A 19,537-nucleotide genomic window follows, 5' to 3' on the forward strand; every position below is an offset into this window, starting at 1 on the left:
ACAGAAACATAAAGTGACCAAATGCTGCTGGAAAAATGGAGCTAATAAACTTGCTCAGCAAAGGGTTGCCACAAGCTTTCAATTTGTTTTTTAAAAAATGCAATATCCAAGAAGTGTAATGTGGCAAAGTACAATAAAATGAGCTATGCCTATAGCTTTTACTATAATGTTAATGTGTGAAAATAGGGCTAATAATTGTTAAATTTTAAATGATACAGAGTATTAGAGATTTAGAAGAGCATTATAACATAAGTGGTCAAAATACATGAATGAAATAGAAAATTTAAAAGATCATAAAATAACAGCTAAATGTACAGTATTTACTTTGTTAGGTATTCTTCTAAGTAATTAATATGACTTCCTAATTCAGTCATCATAACAGTGTAAGGAAGGTAACATAATTCCCCTTTACAAGAATGAGAAAACTCAGGTACAGCGAATTTAAATAAACTGCTCAAAATCAGGCACATAAGCAGTCATTTGAAACTAGAAAATCTGACTCCAGAATAATCTGATAGAGCTGGTGTCTTTATTAGAAGAGGGAGGGACACCAACCACAACACTCTCGCTCCCTGGATGCACACAGCAGATGCCATGAGGACGCCATGGGAGGAGAGCCAGCAAGCGAGGCCTCACCAGAAACCAACCTGAGAGCACTGTGACCTTGGACTTCCGGCCCCCTGGATTGTGAAAAACAAATGCAACCCACCCAGTCTGTGGTATTTTGTTATGGCAACCTGAGCAGACTAACATAGTAACAAAAGTACATATGAAGAACACAAAAGACTGTATGACAACAAGAGTGTGTTAGAAAATGAATGGAAAAAAGAGCTTTTCACAATCACAATAAAATATTAGTTTCTTAGGAATACATCTAATAATAAATGTGTAGCATCCATGTGAGAAAACTACAACTTCTATTGAGAAATGTGTGCTCTTGGAAAAGAAAGTTCAACTTCATTAAAATCAAGGAAATGCTAACTAAAACGTAACATCACATCTGTCCAATCGGCAAAAAATTTTAAGGTGGACAATAATAAATAATGGAAGGACTACTGTAATATCACGGTTGTAAACTAAATCTGAACAGTTCTTTGTAAAATATAATCTTATGGAACAAATTTGAAAATGTATTCAATACATATCCTATAATCAGTAATACCTTTCTCTCGTGGGAACCAGGAGATTTATAAAGGAATCAACAGAATAGTCACATCAACATGGTTGATTAGAGCAGCTGCAAATAATGCATATTTTTCTCCAATAAAATGGATAAATTGTGGCAAACTCGTGTGTGGAATACTTTACAACAGTGGAAAAAATTAAATGCAAGTAAAGGGCTTCCCTTGTGGCTCAGCTGGTAAAGAATCTGCGTGCAAGGAGGGAGACCTGGGTTTGATCCGTGGGTTGGGAAGATCCCCTGGAGAAGGGAAAGGCTACCCACTCCACTATTCTGGCCTGGAGAATTCCACAGACTGTATAGTCCATGGGGTTGCAAAGAGTCGGACACAACTGAGTGACTGTTACTTTCACTATACGTGGTAAGAGGGCTTACCAGGTGGTGCTAGTGGTAAAGAACCCATCTGCTAATGCAGGGGACATGAGACATGGGTTCGATCTATGGGTGGAGAAGATTCGCTGGAGGAGGGCATGGCCACCCACTCCAGTGGTATTCTTGCTTGGAGAATCCCATGGACAGGGAAGCCTTCTATAGTCCATAGGGTCACAAAGAATTGGACACGACTGAAGCGACTTAGCAAGCATGCATGCATGCACAGTAAGTGTGTGGTATAGAAAGCTGTTTGAAAAATACAAGTGATTTGATTTAGACATTTATACAAATACATTTATATAAATTTGCCTGTTAGGAGAACTGTACAAAAAATATCTTCACGACCAAGATAATCACGATGGTGTGATCACTCACCTGGAGCCAGACATCCTGAAATATGAAGTCAAGTGGGCCTTAGAAAGCATCACTACGAACAAAGCTAGTGGAGGTGATGGAATTCCAATTGAGCTATTTCAAATCCTGAAAGATGATGCTGTGAAAGTGCTGCAATAAATATGCCAGCAAATTTGGAAAACTCAGCAGTGGCCACAGGACTGGAAAAGGTCAGTCTTCATTCCAATCCCAAAGAAAGGCAATGCCAAAGAATGCTCAAACTACCGCACAATTGCACTCATTTCACATGATAGTAAAGTCATGCTCAAAATTCTCCAAGCCAGGCTTCAGCAATATGTGAACCGTGAACTTCCAGATGTTCAAGCAGGTTTTAGAAAAGGCAGAGGAACCAGAGATCGAATTGCCAACATCCGCTGGATCATGGAGAAAGCAAGAGAGTTCCAGAAAAACATCTATTTCTGCTTCATTGACTATGCCAAAGCCTTTGACTGTGTGGATCACAATAAACTGTGGAACATTCAGAGATGGGAATACCAGACCACCTGACCTTCCTCTTGAGAAACCTGTATGCAGGTCAGGAAGCACCAGTTAGAACTGGACATGGAACAACAGACTGGTTCCAAATAGGAAAAGGAGTATGTCAAGGTTGTATACTGTCACCCTGCTTATTTAACTTCTATGCAGAGTACATCATGAGGAACGCTGGGCTGGAAGAAGCACAAGCTGGAATCAAGATTGCCAGGAGAAATATCAATAACCTCAGATATGCAGCTGACACCACCCTTATGTCAGAAAGTGAAGAGGAACTCAAAAGTCCCTTGATGAAAGTGAAAGAGGATAATGAAAAGGTTGGCTTGAAGCTCAACATTCAGAAAACAAAGATCATTGCATCTGGTCCCATCATTTCATGGGAAATAGATGGGGAAACAGTGTCAGACTTTATTTTTTTGGGCTCCAAAATCACTGCAGATGCTGACTGCAGCCATGAAATTAAAAGACATTTACTCCTTGGAAGGAAAGTTATGACCAACCTAGATAGCATATTAAAAATCAGAGACATTACTTTACCAACCAAGGTCCGTCTAGTCAAGGCTATGGTTTTTCCCGTGGTCATGTATGGATGTGAGAGTTGGACTGTGAAGAAAGCTGATCGCTGAAGAATGGATGCTTTTGAACTGTGGTGCTGGAGAAGACTCTTGAGAGTCCCTTGGACTGCAAGGAGGTCCAACCAGTCCATTCTAAAGGAGATCAATCCTGGGTGTTCATTGGAAGGACTGATGCTAAAGTTGAAACTCCAATACTTTGGCCACCTCATGCGACGAGTTGACTCACTGGAAAAGACTCTGATGCTGGGAGGGATTGGGGGCGGGAGGAGACGGGGATGACAGAGAATGAGATGGCTGGATGGCATCACCGACTCAATGGACATGAGTTTGAGTGAATTCCAGGAGTTGGTGATGGACAGGGAGGCCTGGCGTGCTGTGATTCATGGGGTCGCAAAGAGTCGGCCACGACTGAGCGACTGAACTGAACAGAACTGATTTATATAAAATGCCTAAGCTATGCAAAACTAGCTATTGCTCGTGAATACAAATATGTAATAAAACATAAAAGCAAAGGAAGTATTTAAAATTCAGGATAGCAGATCTCTCTCATTGGAAACAGAAAAGATGGAATCATTGAGAATACCACACAAGACTTCTAAATAACAGGAATGTCCTCTCTCTAAGCCAGGTAAAGATTTCATTCATTTATTATTTTATAAATAATATTCTGGTATTCTGTATCATCTTGACACATAATCAAGATATTTTGAAAATATACAAACTATTATGTATAAAATAAGCTATAAAGTTATACTGTACAACACAGGAAAAATAGCCAATATTCTACAATAACCATAAAAAGAGCACAACCTTTAAAAATTGTGAGTCACTTATGCTGTACACTTGTAACTTATATAATACTGTACATCTACTATACTTCAACTTTTTAAAAAAGCCTTAAAAGCCAAAAATATTTCTATAGAATAAAACAGATATGTAACATACAAAAGTTTGGTGCATTAAAGAAGAGAGTTAATATAAAATTATAAAGATTCTGCAAAAATCTCACAGCAAATTAAAAGCTAACTAAAGAAGTGCATAATAATAGAACCAATCCTCTTTAAAATAATTACACAGAATTAACCATTTGTTATTATATCTAGCAAAAATAGTTCCAATATTTTAGATAAAGTATCAGTACTTTCAGCAAGTTAGAGGTTTCAAGAAGCCTATGACCTAAAAATTCTAGATGAAAGATGTTAAAATCTTTTTAATGCATAAATGACCTGGGGAAAGATTAAAGGGATTTTTTTGGAAGAAAAAATTGACAAGAAAGTGCATTCCAGTGAGGGTGATAGTCAGCTTATGTCATATGGTATACACAGAGTTCCAGAGTCTGGGTGTAATATGGCACATGGTCAAGAAATAGACATCTGGGCTTTGGGTACAGCAAGAGGCTAGATCAGAGAACATATAAAATCCAGCACTCCTGAAAAATAATACTTTCAGTAGGTGAAGTAGAAAAAGAAAAGGATCCTATTAGGGAGACTTTGAGCATATATAACCATCTCACCCTTGGATCTGAGTTGAGTGGAGTAAAGCAAATAATTAAGTTCAGGAATCACACTGAGATTAAAAACTTTCAGAAAGAAAATAAACAGACAAGCTGCAAAACCTCTGGCTGTCAAACAAAGATGGTGCCCTGCAGCACAGTGTACAGCTGCACATCTAGGGCAAGCATCTTACCTGGGTGATGTAAAGTTTACAGACCTCAGAAGGAAACATTTGCCATAGTCTCTCTTGGGCTGTACAGTTATTAATCTAATGGAGCGATCTCTCAATCTCGGACTTTATTGCAGTCACAAAATAAAGTTTTTTTAAAAAAGATAGTTTACCATAGTTCTTATAAAAATGTGTTACATTACATTTGCTCATCACTCAAAGGTAATATTTGAAACTCAAACACAAACTGAGTACTTAGGTGGATGTTGTTATTTAATCGCTAAGTCATGCTTGGCTCTTGCAATGCCATGGACTGTAGCCTGACAGGCTCCTCTATTCATGGAATTTTCCAGGCAAGACTACTAGAGTGGGTTGCCATGCCTTCCTCCAGAGGATCCTCCCAACCCAGGGACTGAATCCACATCTCCTTCATTGGCAGGCAGATTCTTTACGACTGAGTCACCAGGGAAGCCCACTTAGGTTAATAATTATAGACTAATATGGTCAATTCTAATCTACTGAAAATCTTGGAAACATCACTGCACATGTTAATATCATATTTATTCACGAGTTAAAATTAAAATCAGAAACTCCTGAACTCATTTTTAAAACTATAATTGAAAATTTCCACACAATATAACAAACCTATCTGAAAAAAAATATTGATGTAAAAGCTAAGGAAGTGTAAATTTATACATCTCAACACCACACATCGAAACTATTCTATAGGTTAAACTCTATTTTTCAATATAGTATAACGCAATAGTGGTTCTGTCCTAAAGGCATAATAAACTCAAGTATATGCATATTCAAATGCACAATACTTTATAATAAAAAACTGTATAAGCTTATATTTTCTCTGATGGTTGCTGACCTCTGGAATTCAGGTACAAGGATAATCAGAAGGAGAACGCTGAAGAACTTCAGTCCCAGATATATTATCAGAGAGACAGAAAAAGCACTTAAACTGAATATTTGATTATTGAAGACCATCCTCCTAAAGCAAAATATTTTCCCTCAATTACACTTAATTATTTAATTGTTTACATTCACTAATGAAATGAAACAACACAAAACAAACAACTGTCAGGGGCTGTTTTCAGCAGACACATAATCATCCATCAGCGTGTACAGAAAGATTCTTAAAATTATATGAAGCTGGTCTGTTTAAAGAGAAAGGCATATTTTATCCCAATCAATGCATAAGAGTAAAATTATCCATAACTGAGGCATGTTTCTCTGATGTACAGTTCAGCTTTAATGATCCCCACACACTGCTCTTGCACATCAATTATGATAATCATAATCACGGTCGTTGAGCTGGGTGTTCATTATTATCAGGATGCTGGTGACAGCAGATTCAATCACCGGGTGCCATGGGCAAGCAGTCACAGTCCCACCCAAGTTTCTGCAGACAGCGACGTGCCACATTAAATCTATGATGTGTTCCACATCCCACTCCATTCCAAACGCCATCGACGGTAAAGGTCAACTTTATGTTCTGTGCAATATGCTTAGGCTCTCTAAATTAATTCTTTGGAGTACTAGATATTTTTATGCTTTGTAACTTATAAAATTCTGTTTAGGACCAAAATGTATGTGAAAATAACACAAAAGGGCTGATCTACTGCTGTAATTCACCTATAATAAGGCATAGGAGGAGAAGCTCTGTCAACATGAACCATTTTAAAAGTCTCTTCTTGAATTTTGCAAATAAGGGAAAACATGAAGTGGTTCTATTATAGTCAGTTGTCCAAAATGCATATGAAACTCATTCTTATTCAGATAAAGGCCTGAGACTATCATTTCTGCTTCAGTAAATATGAACATGTTTGGATGTTTTGACAATCAAAAGAATGTTTTTAGTAGGTAATTTTTTCTTGGCCAACTCTTTTAGACCTAGTCAGATATATGAAATTAATGGTGACTGATAGATTCTCCTTATTTAATTTAATTTCTCTTTCAGATATTGAGATCAGCACAACAAAGAATTTATAAATACAAAGTCTTTAGGTAAACTTAAAAAAAGTTTGACCATTTAAGACACAGACCTAGAATCTAACAATTAACTTGGAGCATTTTACAGTTAGATAAAAGAAATATGAGTAAGTTATATGATATGTATACATTATTATTGATCTCCATAAATTCAAAAATGATATATATATTATTTTTCATTATTGATTTTCATACTATCAGGAAAAATTATATTATTATATTATAATAATATAATAATAATTATATTATTATATAATCGCTGACTTTGTGATGTCTTTATATACTGTTCATGCTAATAGCATTAAAATAAAACAAAAATATTAAACACTATTTATTAACTGATTTAATGTGAATATGATTAGAGAAAGAAAACATTTTACTTTTCTCTCAGTGTATACCCTTTATCATAGTTGTATAACAAATGGCCTGACAGTTACAACCTCCATGCTTAAAGAAAACAGAAGAGAAAAAAATTCTCCAGCCAGACAAACTTAAAACATGAAGCAAAGGGTGGAGAACAGAAACTAAATATATTTGTTTCTTAATTTCAGTAAATCTAATGCATTCAACTAAATCTTGTGTTTATTTAAATGTTTGTAAATAGTCCATCTTCCAATAGAGGCAGCATAAAACTACACCAGTCTTTTCCCTCTTCAACATTTTGAACTCAACAACTCACTAAAACTATCCTTCATCTACTAATAATGAGTAAGTTGTGGTCTCATGTCTCCAAAATCAATAAACAAAGTTTTATATAAAATAAAGAAAAATTAGTGGGCTTTTAATCATTTATTGGGCACAAGTTCACCCAGATCACTGAGCAGCAAGTCAAAACATAAAATATTTTCATAGAAACAATAGAATGGCTACCCTTGTACTTTGTAGAATCTATTGGCTACACAGGAATAATTTGTCAATCTAATAAGGTTATTTTAAGAGACCAGAGGAAGTGGAAAAGAAGGAAATGAGGAATAAAATTAAATTTGCATTTAATATATTTCTATGTGATTTTGTGCAAGTGGATTAATGATTTATTAAGACATAAGGAATCTCCACACTTTCTTAGCTTTCAGGATCTATAAGAACAATTATTTGTCATTAACTTTTCAAGTATGTGTACTTTCTAAAAGTATACAGAGGCAACAATGATTCCTTCAAAAGAACAAAATAAACTTTTTTTTTTAGTGAATATCCAAGAGTCTCTACAACTTGATTAATCTAATAAGACGAATGCATTGTCTTGGAATATGTCAAACATATGAATAAACCTATGGCATAAAACCCAAAAGAACCATAATATTTTAGGAAAGAAACAGTGGTGCAAGGATTTTTCTTATACTGAAGCAGCGCAGTGTCCTAAGGTAAGTCATTTACATTTTAAAGAAATGAAATGAGAATTTCCTTGAATTAAATAGAATGGTGACAGCTTAACAACAAAAAATAAAATTCACCTCAAATAGAAGAATGAGATGTAGATCACCTTACATACATTCAAAATACAAAATTAAAAGGTTTAAAAATCATAATTACCCTATATTCTGAATGGCTGCATATTAGGTAAAAAACAAATGCCTAGCATAGTCTTGCTATGGAATTTTTATGTAATAATATTGTTATCAACTTTCAGGTTTGTCAGTCAGTGGACCAGATTGAACTACTCATTGTACATATTCCTTATGCCATGGAATTACTATTTAGTGTTCTAGAAGACCATTTAAAAAAAACAAAACAAAAAAAAGACATAGTAGCTACAAAAGAAAAAGGGACTTCCCAAGGAATCCAAGCATGAGTTCCCTTTGACAATGCCACTATTTACAATGTCCTTATAAAAGAACTTTTCTTAGAATTTGGTAAAGAAAGATCTCATTTCCCTTAAAGGTCTAACAAGCTTCTTTCACTTGAATAGTGAGGATGCATTTGAAACTTCTGTTCTCTGCATCTTAGATACCAATGGGTTGTATTTCCTAAGTCTCTGACCACCATAGTCATGTGCATACATGCTCAGTTGCCCAATCATGTCAGACTCTCTGCAACTCCATGTACTGCAGCCCGCCTAGCTGCTTTGTCCTTGGGATTCTCCAGGCAAGTATACTGGAGTGGGTTGCCATGCCCTCTTCCCAGTCCCCCTTTATTTTGTGGGCACAGGTGCTCTTCTCATCTAAAATTGTTTCCCCTTTTTTAAATTTCTAGAATATGGCCTATGTTGTATTTGCCACTTGATAAGGTGCCTTCAGGGTCTTCCCTGGTGGCTCAGCAGTAAAGAATCCACCTGCAATACAGGATACATGGGTTTGATCCCTGGATTGGGAAGAATCCCTGAAGAAGGGCATGGCAACCCACTCCAGTATTCTTGCCTGGAGAATTCCATGGACAGAAGAGCCTGGTGGGCTATAGTCCATAGGGTCGCAGAGTCGGACATGACTGAAGCAACTTAGCACACATGCATGCAAGCAAGGTGTCTTAAATCCTTTTGGTAGGAGACTGTGTGTAAATGAATAAATCCTCATTGACAGACAACTAATAGAAACAATAGGCCTGGTAGTGTATGGAACTCAGTAGCTCTAAGCCCTTTCCAGAATATAATTTCCCGCTCCACTTTATCTGTATAATTTTGATATTAGTAAGTTTGAGTTTCTAACTCCTAGACAATAGGTTAAAAACCTAATAAGAACTTTCCTTGTTACCTCCTATTGTGTAAGAAACGTAGGTATGTGTTTTCCCATTTTAGAAATTTTTATTTAAGTGCTAGCAACTATAACTCTGGAATCCAAAAGTACATATTTATCTGCTTTTTCATTTTCTATGTCAAATATATTGATAGGATATCACATATATGTCACTTCCTTCCTTCCTTCCTCCCTCCTACCCTCCCCCTCCTTCCTTTTTCCCTTCTTCTTCCTTCTTTCCTACATACCTATCTACATATACACGGAGGTTGAAAGAAAGCAAGGAAGCACTAATCTCCATGCCTGAGAGTAAGCTTTACTCTATTCCACAGATCAGACTTGACCCTAATTGGCTTTGCCAAAGCTAATGATCCATGCCACTGACCACAGGGTGGCCGAACCATAAAACACAAGAACACAACCAAAAAAATCCACAAAAAAACTTAAACCTCTTACTGACACAGTAAGCTGTACTATCTTCCTATAAAATAGCTAAAAATAATTCTGTAACCATGAAGGTGTTAGTTGTAATGAGAGTATATTTGCTATAATCAGTGTCCATTTTTAGCCTTTTCAAAGAAACATTATTTTCTTTTTAATGTTGCATCGACTCACCTTGTTACAGATCCATCTCTTAGGATTTTCATCTCGGAAATGTTGAGTTCCATAAGCATCAGGACCATATTTGCTTGATAAATGCATTGTCGGGACGTATTTTTTGTTTTTATGGTAGGAAGAAAATGGCAAAAACCTGAAAGAACGTTCAGGTAATAGTCTTAATATGATTTGTAGAGACATTTGACTAAAAAAAAAAAAAGAATTTAAAGAAGTCATAAATTATAGGGAAAATAACACATGACTTGAATCAGAACACCAGGTCTTCACTTCAATCTTGGCCACTGACTATCTCTGTTACTAACTTCCATGAATCTTCATTTCTTATTCCACAAATGGAGACACTAACATTTTACAGAATTTTGTGGGTCTCAAATATTTGCTAAATATAGAAAATATTAATCAATTAATTAATTGTGCCAAGTAACTCAAAACTCATCACATAAGTAAAAATGCCCTTAATAAGATGGCATTCCCCAAATGTAAAGGATGGCTCCATTGGCAACTCTCATTGAAATGGGCTTTCTTCACATCTTAACTTACCCAAATAATAAAGGCATTCTTGGTACAGAGTATGGATAAAGAAGCTTTTGAGTCAGTCAGACCTATATTTGCATCGTCGCTTTGCCCCTGCTATCTGTGTTCCCTCATGCTATGGAGTAAACTGGAAGGAAAGCGTTAGTTGCTCAGTCACATCTGACTGTTTGAGAATCCATGAACTGTAGCCCACCAGGCTCTTCAATCTATGGGACTTTTTTCCAGCAAAGAATATGGAATGGGTCATCATGACCTAGGGATCAAACCCAGGTCTCCTGCATTGCAGGCAGATTCTTTACCATTTGAGCCGTGAATGAACAACTTAATATACACAAAACTTAACATGGTGCTGAAAACAGTAAGTATTCAATAAATAATGGTATTGCAAAGTAGAAGTAGCTTATTGTTATAGATCTCAGTATCATCACCACTACTATCATCATCACCATCATCATTATCATCATTACTTTTAATGTTATTTTGATCAACATAAAAATAAAAATTTTAAACTCTCACAGAACATCTAAGATTGTGATACATTTATAGTGTAACCTGATGAATTGTTTAATCCCTCATCAAAACCTTCTGAAATAAGAGTAAAGGGATTTTTTAAAAAGTTATAAGTTCATAGGAAAGAGGACAAAAGAGAAAAAACAGAAGAGGAAAATGCTAACAAATGTTTGGCAGGTGGAATGCAGATAGAAAAGCCGAGTTCCAAAAGAGGAAGAGGCCAAAGACAAATTTTGCCATTACTCCTGCAGAATCCTGGAAGATCCTGGAAGTTACTGCAATGGGTGAGAGTGAAGAATAAAGCTGAAAACAGGTGAGAAACCTATGCAAACCCCCAGGTTTCTCTCCCAGCTCATATATTCATAAAAGAGTGTATTCTCAGAAATATTATATCAGAAAGCTCTGGGCTCAGGCAGGCAGGCCAGAGTGAGGCACCAAATGGAATATATGAATTCTAATTCAAAGATTACTCACTGAACTCTTCCCTTGCTCATCGTGAAGTGACCTGGCAGCTTGACTAATAGATTTCAGAAGACTAATTGTTTCTTCTCAAAAGATACTGAGAGTTCCCAGTGCAACAACTTCAAATATCAACATTTGGAAATGTCTTAATTAAAAGGTCATATCCCAGTGTCTATCAGTCAAATAAGCCACTCTCACACAGAAATACACTTTTTAATCCAATGGTCAGAGTTTCCTTTTTAGTATGAATTTATGAATGGATTGTCATTTGGGGAAACTACCAAGATGGAGGGCTTTCCTAGTGGCTCAGATGGTAAAGAATCTGCCTGCAATGCAAGAGACTCGTGTTCAATCCCCAAGTTGGGAAGATCCCTTGGAGAAGGGAATGGCAACCCACTCCAGTGTTCTTGCCTGGAGAATTCCATGGTTTAACTAGGCACTGGCTCACACGGTAAAGAATCTGCCTGCCAGTGCAGGAGAGCTGGGTTTGATCTCTGAGTTGGGAAGATCCCCTGGAGAAGGGAATGGCAAACCAATCCAGTATTCTTGCCTGGAGAATCCCACGGACAGAGGATCCTAGTGTGCTACAGTCCATGGGGTCACAAAGAGTCAGACACGACTGAGTAACTAACACCAAGGTGGAAGAAAAACTCATATCTAAATGTGAGATAATCTAGAAGAAAAATACAATATAGGAAAGAGGAATAACATCAGAAAATTTTAATTAATATAATCAAAGGAGACATGGTATCAATAATATTAGAGCTACATCCTGTTTTAAATACAAGAAACTTTTAGAGGGAAAAAAGCAAGCTCTGAGAAGTAAGTATTTAATTGACAACTAAATTAAATATTCTGCCAAGAAAAATACTTTGAAATTCAGACACAGAAAAAATGAAACTGAGGTTAAACAAATTTTGGGGCAGATGCTGATATTTTCACACATATTATCTTATTTAATTAAGACAAGGAAAGGGCCTTTTTTGAAATCACAATTCAATTGAAATTTCTCCCATTATATTCATTAATTTGTTTAAAAATAATAAGCTTAGGAAATGTGTTATTTCATCAAGTTTCACACCTCTCTACAATTTCATTTTAATGTTTATTAAGAAATTCCATTTAAATATTTTTCCTAAGAAAATACACTCTACATCTATTTAAGATAAAAAATAAACAGAACACAGAGCTCTGAATATACAAAATTACACAAGCATGTATTATATATTCTCTTGGGAAAAGAGCTCTCATGTAAGACAGATTATGGTCCTTCTAGTGCTAATTTGCACATGGGATGGACAACACTCACACAAAAAATTAATGTGGCCCCAATGTCCCTTAGTATACAGAGGGGGTGCTGTGAGCCGGCTGCTGCACTTACACTTTTTATCACTTCTGAATTGCATTTTAATAGTACATTTTTCTTTTGTGTCTGGGCAAAATTTGCTTTCTCAAGAGACTGGATGGCTGAAAAGATAAGGCTGAAAGACTAGGTATTTCCCTGCACATGAATTAATTTTAATTCCATTGAGCCATAATGTTTTATTAGAGAAACATGTAGTGCATATTAAGTGCACATGTGTATGTGTATATCTATATATATAATGAAACTATTTAGATTCATTTTATAAATAATATTTAAAAATCTATCTTCAAATTCAGAAGAAATTATTTAAGTCTCAGATAGATTGCTCTATAAAAGTACAAACAGCTATGAAAACCCTAAAAATAAATTGAGCTTTCAATCAAAAATTTAGACAATGATCAATTTTATTTTTTAAATGGTATCTTTTAACAGTTTTAAATATATATTCAGATGTGCTTTATTCTTACAGAGAGTACTTTTCAATTAACTGAACATTATATTAAAGAAGAAGGTGTTATGGGTTTGCCTATTAATTTTTATAATTTCCTCAAAGACACAGATCTGGCAGAAATTCTTAAATTTAATGTGGAGATACAGTGGCATATACAAATAAGTCATTACTTGAGTGTCTGCAGAGTTAGAAAAGAATTGGTAGAGGCCTCAGGAAACAAAAATTAAAATTAATCAATATATACAAAATATTGGAGAAGGAAACAGCAACCCATTCCAGTACTCTTGCCTGGAGAATTCCATGGACAAAGGAGCCTGGTGGGCTACAGTCCATGGGGTTGCAAAGAGTCGGACACGATTGAGTGACTAACACACACACACATACAAAATACTACAAAATATATGGAAGTGAGTTAGAGAATGAAAACGGAAGCTGAAGAAACTGAAAGGGGCTCAGCATAACTAGAAAATTGAGTTCTTTATGAAGGAAGCAAAGGAGATCATGAATAGCTTTATAGCAGAGATGAGATGGCCCTAGGAGACTACGTATAGAAATATATTACAGATCTTTATAAATTGTGAAACATTTTTCTCCATATATACTGATTGCCCAAAAGAGTAGTTATCCAAGTCATGATGAACCCTGACTTAGGTAAATCATTTCAAACTGGGCATGGAGATAATGATTCATAGATAGCAAGACACATAGCTAAGGAACAAGTCTCAAATACCTGTTCAGGTTTCAAACATGTCCTAGAGAAGCCTTCTCTCTGTTAAAGGGCGACTAATGAAACATATGTATTAAGCTCAAAGCAGTATTAAGGGTACTTTATTACAAGTTAGGAATTTGACTCCAGATAACAATAAATTCTCCAATGAGTTAAGATCACAATAAATTCTCCACTGAGTTATGCAAAGCATGTGAATCAAGTCTTTTCGCCTGGGCTAGAGGCAGGAAAAAAGAGCCAACTAGACCAAGTTTGAATGCAGAGTTCCAAAGAATAGCAAGGAGAGATAAAAAAGCCTTTCTCAGAGATCAATGCAAAGAAACAGAGAAAAAGAATAGAATGGGAACGACTAGAGACCTCTTCAAGAAAATTAGATATATCAAGGGAACATTTCATACAAAGATGGGCACAATAAAGGACAGAAATAGTATGCACCTAACAGAAGCAGAAGATATTAAGAAAAGGAGGCAAGAATACATACAAAAAAGATCTCAATGACCTAGATAACCATGATGGTGTGATCACTAAACTAGAGCCAGACATCCTGGAATGTGAAGTCAAGTGGGCCTTAGGAAGCATCACTACGAACAAAGCTAGTGGAGGTGATAGAATTCCAGTTGAGCTATTTCAAATTCTGACAGATGATGCCGTGAAAGTGCTGCACTCAATATGCCAACAAATTTGGAAAACTCAGCAGTGGCCACAGGACTGGAAAAAGTCCGTTTTCATTCCAATCCCAAAGAAAGGCAATGCCAAAGAATGTTCAAACTACTTCACAATTGTATTCATCTCACACACTAGTAAAGTAATGCTCAAAATTCTCCAAGCCAGGCTTCAACAGTATGTGAACCAAGAACTTCCAGATATTCAAGCTGGATTTAGAAAAGGAAGAGAAACCAGAGATCAAATAGCCAACATCCGTTGGATCATGAAAAAAGCAAGAGAGTTCCAGAAAAACATCTACTTCTGCTTTCTTGACTATGCCAAAGCATTTCACTGTGTGGATCACAACAAACTGTGGAAAAATTCTTCAAGAGATGGGAATACCAGACCACCTGACCTGCCTCCTGAGAAATCTGTATGCAGGTCAAGAAGCAGCAGTTAGAACCAGACATGGAACAACAGACTGGTTCCAAAATGGGAAAGGAGTATGTCGAGGTTGTCACCCTGCTAATTTAACTTATATGCAGAGTATATCAAGCGAAATGCCGGAGTGGACGAAGCACAAGCTGAAATCAAGATTGCCAGGAGGAATATCAACAACCTCAGATACTCAGACGACACTGCTCTTATGGCAGAAAGCAAAGAAGAATGAAAGAGCCTCTTGATGGAAGTGAAAGAGGAGAATGAAAAAGTTGGTTTAAAACTCAACATTCAAGAAACTAAGATCACAGCATACGGTCCCACCACTTCATGGCAAATAGACAGGGAAACAATGGAAACAGTGACAGACTTTATTTGCTTGGTCAAAATCACTGCAGATATTGACTGCAGCCATGAAATTAAAAGATGCTTGCTCCTTGGGAGAAAAGCTATGACTAACCTAAACAGCATATTAAAAACGAGGGACATTACTTTGTTGACAAAGGTCCGTCTAGTCAAAGCTATGGTTTTTCCAGTAGTCATGTACAGATGTGAGAGATAGACCATAAAGAAAGCTGAGCACCAAAGAATTGATGCTTTTGAACTGTGGTGCTAGAGAAGACTCTTGAGAGTCCCTTAGATTGCAAGGAGATCCAACCAGTCCATCCTAAAGGGAATCGATCCTCAATACTCATTGGAAGGACTGACGCTGAAGCTGAAACTCCAAAATATTTTGGCTGATGGGAATAACTGACTCATCTGAAAAGACCCTGATGCTGGGAAAGATTGAAGGCAGGAGGAGAAGGGGACGACAGAGGATGAGATGGTTGATGGCATCATCAACTTGACGGACATGAGTTTGAGCAAGCTCCGTGCATTGGTAATTGACAGGGAAGCCTGGTGTGCTGCAGTCCGTGGGGTCGCAAATAGTCAGACATGACTGAGTGACTGAACTGAACTGAACTGAGAGCAAGTTTGTCCCCACATTTATAACAGCGTTTGTGTAATCTGACTAGTCCTGAGTCTCATCAGCCAGCAAAAGTCAGAGATGTGATGTGAGGTGTGATAAGAGATAGGGCAGATGTTCCCCTGGGGAGAAGAGCCTTTCTCTTTAACCACTTGTCAAAAGGGTAAAGGAAGGGATGGCCAAGGATTCTCCCCACTGAGAGCAACGTCAGGCCAGCACCTGAATAATGGGGTCCACTAATAGGTCAGGAGAAACTCTGGAGAGAGGTAGCCCTCATGAATGTGACCCTGGGTGGCACCCGTCTCCCCAAACAGCAGCATTCGCCCTCCCTGAGCTGAAGGGAATGGAGATGGGGGAGAAGGGGAGGCGAGGAAGCCAAAGAAAGATGTCCACTTTCCCTAGAGGCAGCTCCTTATGACACAGAAATGAATATTCAATTCTGGGTCTGTGTTATCAGATAAGCAAATAATCAATAGTAAATACTGGAGGACTTGATTCATAGTTAATTCAATCCACCATTGTGCCTTGTTCAGTCGTGTCCAACACTTTGTGACCCCATGGACTATAACCCACCCAGCTCCTCTGTCCATGGATCTCCCCAGCGAGAATCCTGGAGTGGGCTGCATTTCCTCCTCTGGGGATCTTCTCGACCCAGCGATTGAACTCATGTCTCCTGTGTCTCCTCCACTGGCAGGCAGAGTCTTTACCTGTTGAGCCATTGAGAAAAAACACCAGACATGTCTTAATCTGTTCAATAGTACTGTGCTTAGACACTGTGAGTATAAAAAGGTGAATAAGCAGAAGCCTCACCCTAAGACCCTTAAAATCTAATGAGGAAAAGAGCAAATAGCTGTATCAGTATACAAGGGGAGAAGTTTCATGATAAAGCAAAAACAAAAGAATATGGGAACAGAAAGCATTGGGGAAATATCTAATCTGTTCTCTAACAAATGGGTCAGAGTTCACTAGGCAGAAATGAAAATCGAAAAAGAGGATGCAAAAGTCATAGACTGGTATGAGTATAGGCGCAGAGGTAAAACTTGGAAGCCACATGTGGGGTCTTGGATGTATGTAGTTCGTTGGCCTTGAAAACAGAAATGATGCTCTTCATAGGGTGCTTATACTGGCTCCTCTCAGAAGAGGCAAAGCTTCTGCAGCCTTATTCATCTTCCTTAATATCCCTGTGGAATACTGTCCTCAGTTACTTTACCCTTTCCTCACAGATTCTATCACCAAACTCTGGAACCATCTCTAGGGCTCTGTGTGGCCCTCTCTATGACGGCAGACTTGCCCACAGCTCATTGAAGGTTGAGCCACACTGGGGACAGAGGAAGCGTGGCTCACTCCTCTCTCTCAAAATCATGCTGCTCATTAATACCAGTTTTCTAGAAGCTATCTTCAGGGAAGGAATGGAGATGCAGATATCGAGAATGGACTTGCGGACACAGTGGAGGAAGGAAAGAGTGGGACGAACAGAGGAAGAAGCATCGACATATACACATTGCCATGTGTAACCAGATAGCTGGAGAGAAGTTACTGTATAGCCAGGGAGCCCAGCTTGACGCCCTGTGATGAGCGAAAGGGTGAGATGGGGGGAGGGGGGAAGGTTCAAGAGGTGGGGACATAGGTATAATTATGAGTGACTCGTGTTGTTGCATGGCAGAAACAAATGCAACATTGCAAAGTAATTTTCCTCCAATTAAAAAATAAATTTATAAAACCCTATGTGGCTAAATTGGAAGCCTTGTGATCTTTTGATATCAAATGTCTGACATTTTCCTTCCTTTTATTGGAGGTTTCTTACTAACAAACTATAAGTTATCTGACAATGAAATCAGAAATGAACTGGCTATAACTCAGCCCTGAAAACATTAAATTTGCTATTTCCTATATTACAATAATGATTAAAATACTAGAGTCTAATAGAATATGTAATATTTGAGCAGGTGTACTTTTATGATAACATGGAAATTTTTGTTTGTTGATTAGTTTATTAGATTAAATTGACTTGCCTTGTTCATATTTTCTCTCCTAATTCTTTCATCAGCTCTTTGCAAACTTTTCTACCTAGGCATTCTTGCTTGTCAAATTAAGTTTTGTAGACCAGAGGGAATTGCCTCTGGAATTAAGGGAATTCCTTTCTGCTAATTAGCCTATAGTGGATTTTTTTTCCCTTTTATTCTCTTTTTTTATACCACACAATTAAATAACTGCTCTATTTTGAACATTACAAAACTCTTAATCCAGCTTCTCCTTTTGCAAGTATTTTAGATAGACGTTTCAGCATAGATCCTGGGGCAGGAGGAGAAGTGGACAACAGAGAATGAGATGGCTGGATGGCATCACTGACTCGATGGACATGAGTTTGAGTGAACTCCGGAAGTTGGTGATGGACAGGGAGGCCTGGCGTGCTGTGATTCATGGGGTCGCAAAGAGACATGACTGAGTGACTGAACTGAACTGAAGATATAAAAAAATGTATTTAAAAGCAGAACAATTTATATTCTATGATACAAAGGTGGGCTTCATTGGATGTTAGTTTCAGCAAGATTCTAAAATGGAGTATTTAAATAAGCTTAAATTCTACAAAAGTGGTGCCAATATATTTATCTATATGACACTAATACTATTTCATCTTAATGAAAATAAAGGAGATCAAACCAGTCAATCTTAAAGGAAATATTCATTAGAAGCACTGATGCTTAAACTGAAGCTCCAATACTTTGGCCACCTGATGTGAAGAGCCAAGTCATTGGAAAAGACCCTGATGCTGGGAAAGATTCAAGGCAGGAGGAGAAGGAGATGACAGAGGATGAGATGGCTGGATGGCAACACCGAGTCAATAGACATGAGTTTGAGCAAGCTCCGGGAGACAGTGAAGGACAGGGAGGCCTGGCGTGCTGCAGTCCATGGGGTCACAAAGAGTTGGATATGACTGAGCGAATGAGCAACAAAACTTCATTTAATATTATGTATTTTGATATTCTAAATTTTAAAATTAAATGTAAATTTAAAATATTTCATATACGTATGCTTGCATCTGACTCTGCAACCCCAACTCTGTAGCCCACCAGACTCCTCTGTCCGTGGAATTTTCCAGACAACAATACTGGGTTCCCATTTCCTCCTCCAGGGGATCTTCCCAATCCAGAGATCAAACTCATGTCTCATCCAGTCCTTGGAGTGAATTCTTTTTACGTTTAATTTGTAAAATATCTCCTGGAATTCTTCTTTGCTTTCACCCAGTTTTCTGACTGACTCATTTTCTGCCATACCTTGAATTAATGACTCTTGAATTCTTGCCTGGAGAATGGACGGAGGAGACTGGTAGGCTGCAGTCCATGGGGTCACTATGAGTCGGACATGACTGAGCAACTTCACTTTCATGCATTGGAGAAGGAAATGGCAACCCACTCCAGTGTTCTTGCCTGGAGAATCCCAGGGACGGAGGAGCCTGGTGGGCCTCCATCTATGGGGTCGC

The 19,537-nt window shown here is 37.5% G+C and overlaps 1 protein-coding gene across 1 annotated transcript in view; it reads right to left on the bottom strand.

Moving 5' to 3' along the window:
- SPATA17 (spermatogenesis associated 17) overlaps nucleotides 1-19,537 on the bottom strand; it is a 237,148-nt gene that overhangs the window by 46,475 nt on the left and 171,136 nt on the right. Inside the window, exon 9 of the mRNA XM_055419887.2 lies at nucleotides 9,954-10,089. Coding sequence (XP_055275862.1) covers nucleotides 9,954-10,089 — 136 coding nt within the window. The remainder of the gene's footprint in view (nucleotides 1-9,953; nucleotides 10,090-19,537) is intronic.

Source organism: Moschus berezovskii, chromosome 17 (assembly GCF_049115385.1).
Source record: "Moschus berezovskii isolate FMDL1 chromosome 17, NW_MosBer_1.0, whole genome shotgun sequence".
NCBI lineage: Eukaryota > Metazoa > Chordata > Mammalia > Artiodactyla > Moschidae > Moschus > Moschus berezovskii.